This window comes from Arachis hypogaea, chromosome 6 (assembly GCF_003086295.3).
Source record: "Arachis hypogaea cultivar Tifrunner chromosome 6, arahy.Tifrunner.gnm2.J5K5, whole genome shotgun sequence".
In the NCBI taxonomy this organism is placed as follows: domain Eukaryota; kingdom Viridiplantae; phylum Streptophyta; class Magnoliopsida; order Fabales; family Fabaceae; genus Arachis; species Arachis hypogaea.
In genome coordinates, this window is record NC_092041.1 from 19,870,416 (window position 1) to 19,877,495 (window position 7,080).

The 7,080-nt window shown below is 32.7% G+C and overlaps 1 protein-coding gene across 8 annotated transcripts; it reads right to left on the reverse strand.

The window, feature by feature from the left end:
* Positions 1-251: 251 nt before the first annotated feature.
* On the reverse strand, positions 252-5,596 carry LOC112696413 (myb family transcription factor PHL8). Of its 8 annotated transcripts, none has more exons than XM_025749169.3 (10): positions 4,873-5,592; positions 4,658-4,712; positions 4,472-4,571; positions 3,886-3,963; positions 3,152-3,264; positions 2,893-2,962; positions 2,363-2,821; positions 2,139-2,266; positions 535-624; positions 252-449 (listed from the first exon to the last, which is right to left on the reverse strand). In XM_025749169.3, exons 3-7 carry the CDS (start codon positions 4,547-4,549, stop codon positions 2,609-2,611), a joined length of 552 nt encoding a protein of 183 aa, XP_025604954.1. In that variant the 5' UTR covers positions 4,550-4,571; positions 4,658-4,712; positions 4,873-5,592; the 3' UTR covers positions 252-449; positions 535-624; positions 2,139-2,266; positions 2,363-2,608. The 8 variants fall into 8 exon arrangements, with proteins under 8 accessions (XP_025604954.1, XP_025604955.1, XP_072054141.1 ...); XM_025749170.3 differs by having other exon boundaries at positions 535-627; XM_072198040.1 differs by having other exon boundaries at positions 4,663-4,712; positions 4,873-5,436.
* Between the last annotated feature and the right edge of the window lie 1,484 nt (positions 5,597-7,080).

Genomic DNA, 7,080 nt, shown 5'->3' on the forward strand with positions numbered 1-7,080 from the left:
TTTTGGATATGCAACCTATATAAGTGTTGCCTTTTCTTTTGGATATGCAACCATACAAGTGTTGTCTAATATTCAAAATATGCAACTAACAGAAGGGTTGCCTTTTTGGTAAAAATAAAAGTTACTTTTGTAATAAAAATACACAAAAATAAAATTTACAATAAAATTTTTTGTTCATACATGTGTAATTATTTTATTTAATAAATAAATTTGTGCACAATAAAAAAAATTTATAAAAGAGACAAAATAACTAATAATAAAATTCTAATTAAAATAGATATTAAAAAGTTTAATTAGTATTTCAAATACATGTTTATCAATAATTTTCAACAAAATAATAAAATTCTTGTCTAACAATACTTGTCATAACAGTAATTAATAATTATCCAAAAAATATCAATTGACTTGCATATTTTATATCCATGCTTGACTTGTCCCATATGCTAAATCTACAAATAATACACAACAAAAAAGTATATTGTTATTCATGTACCCGATATAGATGAGTATATATTACTAATGAGAGAGTTATACCCTATTGTTGATGCATTGATGTTATCCCTTTGAAGTGTGAAGCATACTTGAGCTGTTGAGCATGATCTGTTTCTTTAGAGGGAGCTGAATCTACTAGGATGGACAATGAAAACAAACAAGCTTTCTTAAACTCTAGTTAAAGTTATCTTGTAATATCTAATATCTAAAATACAAGCACTTGAATGATACAGAAATTATGTCAAATTCATCAGACTTTTCTTTCCTTTTCATTTAATTTCGAATGGCATCAATCAGCCTCTTAGTCCATATGAATGCTACAAATGGCAAAACCATGTGTGGCCAACGTGCAAAGGATAAGACTGGCTTTGTACATTGACAAGTGCAAATTAACCGTTAGTGGGAAGAATGCCTTCAATTTTTAAACACATCAACAAGCTCCATCATGTAAATCTTAGGTATAGCTGTATAGGTGCATACAACACATGCATGTTAAGTAATTATCTCAACAGTAGTTCTAATATCAGATGCTACTTATTTATAAGTCAATCTCTATTTAATTTCTCATAATATATACTTCACTTGACAAGTGTATATATAGTAAATGTAAACAGATTGATATCAAATCATTTGATAATTTATGTATAGGAAATATGATTCTACAGTATCACCAAACCATGGGCTAAAATCTGTTGGAACTTGGTGAGAGGAAAGAGTGTGAATGAAAGAGTTGAAAGTTGAAACATGTGGAGGCTACTTATTCCTATTATATTCATCTGTGTTAACAGATTGCAAGCTTCTGTCTTTATTTTCTGACTCAATTTCTGTCTAGCTATATAAACACATACTGAAAAGGGTTCAACATAGACTCAGAATGCAGTACATAAAAGAAACTGACCAATCCACCTCATAGTTAACTTGTCTTTCTATCAAAGTAAAGACCTCTGTTCATTGCATTTGTTGTTCATTCATTAAACACTAGCTTGCTATGCATGTGTGTGTGTAAAAAAAACTTGCATTGAATTAATAGAATCAGACAACCAGTGGTTGTTGATAGTACATGGTAGAGTGAATGAACCATTTTTGTATGTGCTGATTTTTTAATAATTCAGCTAAATAGTTCTTTAAAGAAATTGGTTAAAATAGTGGAAAACATAAAAAAAAAAGAAGCTTACAGTTAGTTAACATTTTTCATTAAAACTTTCTACATTTAAATATTTAATATGTTTAATAAGTGTTCTAATAAGACTTGAAATTTAAAAAATATGCAAAAAACAGCTCTCCCAGAATTAATTAAAACAAAAGCATGCATTAAGTCTCAAAAACCAAAGCATGCATTAAATCTCAAACTATCTACACAGAAACGAAATTGCAATCCACCAAATCAATTATTTGAACAAAACCGGCTCAGAAGTACAATGGCATGCCTAAACAACCAAGAATCAATGAGCAGGAACATCCAGAAGCTCTGTTGTGCAATGCAACCTTCATCAATCACTAATCAAAGACCACAAGACACCATTTAACCCCAAATGACAAAATATGCAAGAAAAAAACAACTTGAAAAGCAATCCCAGCTAAAAAAGAGAAGAAATGTGAACCACTTGAAACTCAACTCCCAAATTTCTTAAGGAGGGAGGGAGTACCTTTTTCACTAGCATCACTGACTTTACGCTTGAGAATCTTTCTCACATATTTCCTTGTTAAAAAGTTAAACATTGTCCTTTAGCAGAGAGGGAAGCTGAGTGTGGTGCTTGAAAGTTGCAAGCAAACCCTAGAAAGTTAGACCCATAGTATTACTGGTTAAATATTTCAGCTAATTTTGCTATATTGCTCAAACAAGAAAACCAAATACAAAAACCTAGATAACCTTTTCCATGATGACGAGAAGCTGGCATCCTTGGAAGAACACAGCTTTATATAATAATTCAGATCTGCTCATCTTTGATGGCTGATCAACAAAGCAGCTTGAACTCCTCTTTCTCCTAATAATAGATTCATCTTCTTGTTCCTTAGATTCTTTGAAGAGTGGCAACAATTCAAGTGAAGCAGTATTAGTAGTGTTAGTACTATTAGGCCTTTGATCCATTGAGCTTTCAGAAGATGTCAAAGAACTTTAAATTTCAAGTGAACACATGGTTCCTCTGTTCTGTTTCCTCTGCCCACAGCTCCAACTGAACCCTCCTCTTGTTTCTATCAGTTCCGAAATCGGAGGAGATCCCGGGCTGCCATTGTTGATCATTCCTGCAAGTGTTTCTTGTGCCTTGTGTAGTCCTGATTGCAAGTACTTCCCTTGTGCTTCAATCTTAAGCTGCAAATGTCTCTGCACCTGAAAAATCATTATCCATATTGATCTTTAACATATCCTTGTTATGCTTCAATTTTAATTTAGATACCTACCTCAATTTGCTCATAAAGTTTCTTCTGCACCTCCATTTGCATTTGGAGAGCCTCAGCAATTTGCATGCTTCTGTTGAACAAAACATTTGATCAATGAAATTTTTTATACCAATTACAAAAGCATTCAACTAGTTTGATCAATTTTCTAACTATTATAATTATTACTCAGTCATCTCATTCTTATTATTATTTTATAGTTTAGAATTTAGACATAAACTAAAAGAACTTAGGCATATAACTTCAAACATCACAATCTTACCTGTTCACTGTGACCTTGTGAAAAGTACACGACTCAGCTTCCAACAACTGGTAAAGAAACAAAGGGACCAGCACATGCATGCCAAAGTTCTGAATCCAAAACGCGCTTTTCTCCTGTAACCAAAGGCCCTCAAGTAACCATATGAAAGTCCATCAAAATCATTCATATGTTATAAAATCATATGCTTTTCTCCAAGACTATTTCGAAATGACCTTCCCTAGTTAACGGCTATTGCATAACCTAAGCAAACCGACGCATGCCTATGAAAGAACAATAATGTTTTGTTAAGATTTCTTTTTAACAAATGACTTCTAAGACTTTGAGAATTGCACTATCTTTTTTGGCGACAAATACCATCCCCAATTCCCATCAATTCCTCACTATTTCTAAAGTGATATTATTAAAAGTTAATTTTGTTTCTTGACACCCCAAAAAGAAAAGTAATAAATAAAGTTAATTTTGTTTAGATAGTTTATAGATCTATTATTTATTCAAAAACTTGTTTTCACAAACTGTTTTGGAAATGACATTAAGTTTAATTGTAGGTAATAGATAAAGTCATTTAGTTGAAGAATACCAAAGTAAATAGATATTGAGAGTCAAGATCTGGAAAATTGTAGGTATTAATAAAGTTTAATTGTGAAAGTAAAAGAATTGACTGAAATAAAGGTAAAGACAAAAAAAGACAACTAAGAGGAAGAGTGCAGAACAAGAAGCATGTGAAGATGGCTAACTTGACCACCTTCAACCATGGAAGTGGACCCAACACCCAGGTGGCTTAAACTGAATCCCCGTGCAGTCCCTCTTTTCTCCTGTAATCATATGATTATATACACAAAATTCTCAGCAACCAAAGTCCATCAAGATCTAAAAGAGAATAGCATTTTCACCCCCTTAACACTGGTACGCAACAATAACTAGCTCCAAAACAGTGGAGAATAGAAAGGGAGATGAACAAGGAAGAATATGCAAACAAGAGTGTATACATAACATACCTTCCGGGGGTGGAGGACAAAAATCAGCTGAAGAAAGCTTATTTTCAGCAAAATTTCAAAACTAGAAAAAACCAAGCCAATCCCACACAGTCAATTACTAAAAACAAAAGCTCTTTAAGTAGACCCATTAAGTAGGAGCAAAATCCTCACAAGAAGAACCTCAGACCACAGAAAAATCCTTTTCTTCTCTTCTTTCCCGCTGCAAAATCTCATTCTTCTTACCTTTATAATTACCTTTACATCCATTAAGCAAGGCTAATAACAATTCATTCTTCCCTAAATTCCTTTTACTATTTGCCAAATAATAATGCAAATTTCTAATTACCTGTATATCACAAAATTTAGCTTCTTCAACAATCAATTTAGATGTTATTTCTGCTACAATGTTTGTACTTCTCCTCATATTTCTTGCTTAACAACTCTGCCTGTAAAATAGCAGCAACTGAGAGTTTATTCTCCAATTTCTTAAACTTAAAATTAAATGACATATTTAAAGACGAAAGGAACATACCTCACATTTATCTACAGATGGCCTTACTGTAATCTAATTGAGTTACATGAAATTTCTGAAACATTAAGGAAAAGAAAAACAAGGTCACATTTCTCACTATTTTTGCATAAGTAGCTACTTCTCCCAATTTAGAATACGGAGGAGTGGAGCAGAACTCAGCGCGAGAGAACGAAGAACAAGGTGCGAGCAAAAGAATATAGCGGAGCAGAGCAAACCTCGGCGTGAGCAGAAGAACATGGTGGAGCAAAGCAGAACTCGATGCGAGGAGAAGAACACAGCGGAGCAGAACAACACGGCAGAGTAGATCAGAACTCGGCAGAGCAGAGAGAAACGCAGAATGCGCACATCAGTGTTGTGAAATTGGGAAAATTGTGTTAGGGTTGGGGTTAGGGATTTAAGTTATTCATGATTTTGATTCTGAACGCCGTCCAAGCGTTCGTCTGGGAGAGATCGGAGACCAACGCGCCTCCGCAATCAACCATGAAACTCACATGCGCCGCCCGAGCAAGCCTCCATGGAGCTGGCACATCCACTCGAAAGAACATTCCAGAACAAACTCGAAGGCTCGATCCCTAACGGCGGTGAAGAAATCACTGAATTCGGTAATAAATGAGGTAAATCGAAGCGAGCCACAACATGAACAAAGCATATGAGATCGAATTTCGCTCCTCAAACCACAGTAACTAACAGCAGCAGCAAAAAGAGAAAACAATAACAAGGACAACAGAAAAGAAGAAGGAAGAGTATCACGATTTAGTAACAGGAGTGAACCAGGTGATGAATGTATGCTATGCTGCTTAAAATATTTAGAGGGAAGCGTAAAATTTTAAAAGAAAATATTGAATTATTTTAGGCAACGATTATAATGAGAAGTCTAATAAAAAATTAAAAGCATCCTTGTAAAGGGTAACATATGAAGACCATAAGCGTTGCTTGATTAATTTACTAAAGTAACGCTTTTTACATGTTTTCTAATTGATCAAAGAGAACGCTTATGACACGTTGGTTAATAAAGAGTTACAATAGCCTTATTCTTTTGCAATAAATTTTAAAAGTTGTTTTTGATTATTATAGGCAACATTTTTTAAGTGTTGTCTGTACTATATGTTGCAATAGTTCAAAAATGTTGTAGTGGAAATTAACTACTTTTACTTGTCCAACAAAAGAATCAACAAGTGTGTTGCTCTATGAATGGAATATTTTACCATTCGAATTAAAACAAGTTCCAGGTATCTATCAAAGATTTATGGAAGAAAATCTAAACGAGTTAAATGAATTTATTTTAGTTTACATTGATGATATATTAATTTTTACAAAACAGGATAAAGAAGATCATTTTCAAAAATTATTAATAGTTTTAGAAAGATGTAAAGAAAAAGGATTAGTTCTTAGCAAAAAGAAAGCAAAAATAGCAAGACAAGAAATAAAGTTTCTTGGGTTAATTTTATCCACTCAAGGAAAGCTAAAACCTCAACCAAATATTTTAGAAAAGGTAAATTTATTTCCTAATAAAATAGAAGATTGAAAATAATTACAAAGATTTTTAGGGTGTATAAATTATATTTCTGATCAAGAATTTTTAAAGAATATAACAGAATACACTAAAAACTTATTTCCAAAAATAAGTACTAAAAAAGAATGGAAATGGAAAGAAAAAGATAGTATGCAAATTCAAAGAGTCAAAGAATTATGTGAAAAGCTTCCGGAACTTTATATTCCAGTAGAAAATGACTACTTAATAGTAGAAACAGATGCTTCAGACATAACCTGGTCAAGATGTCTAAAAGCTAAGAAAGCTATAAAAAGTTTGGAACAAGAAAAAGAATCACTAGATTCTAAATATTCCCCAAAGGAATTACTTTGCAGGTATATTTCAGGGACTTTTACTCCAACAAAACAGAGATATACTACTCATGAAAAGGAAACTCTAGCAGCAATTAAATCTCTTAAAAAATGAAAAATTGATTTACTACCCAAAGAATTTACATTAAGGACAGATTCAAGTTACCTAACAGGTTTCATTCGATACAATTTAAAAGTTGATTATAATCATGGGCGATTGGTAAGATGGCAATTATTTTTGTTACAATATCCAATAAAAATTGAATATATTAAGGGTGACAAAAATGTTATTGCAGATACATTAACAAGAGAATGGAGTTCGTTTACAACGCATTAAATCAAGAAATTCAAAAATATCAGCAAGAACTCGAAGAATGCAAGCATTGTCAGCAAATAAGGACACAGATCCAATCCCTCAAGAAGGCCATTGAAGCAATGAAATCAACACAACAAGCAAAACCATCAGATTTCAGCCAGCTAAGCATGGTGGACAAACCAAGTGACGAAAAAATTTCAGAAAATAAAACAATTGCTAATATTATTAAAAAATCCACACAAGATAAAAAATATTATGTAATTTA

What these genes read in the sequence shown, in the direction of transcription:
- LOC112696413 (XM_025749169.3), bottom strand. Translation starts at nt 4,549, where the DNA reads ATGAGGAGAAGTACAAACATTGTAGCAGAAATAACATCTAAATTGATT. An exon ending in CACAAGGTCACAGTGAACAG is followed by an intron (nt 2,963 to 3,151) that starts GTAAGATTGTGA and finishes TTTGTTCAACAG; the next exon opens with AAGCATGCAAATTGCTGAGG. An exon ending in AACTTTATGAGCAAATTGAG is followed by an intron (nt 2,822 to 2,892) that starts GTAGGTATCTAA and finishes ATGATTTTTCAG; the next exon opens with GTGCAGAGACATTTGCAGCT.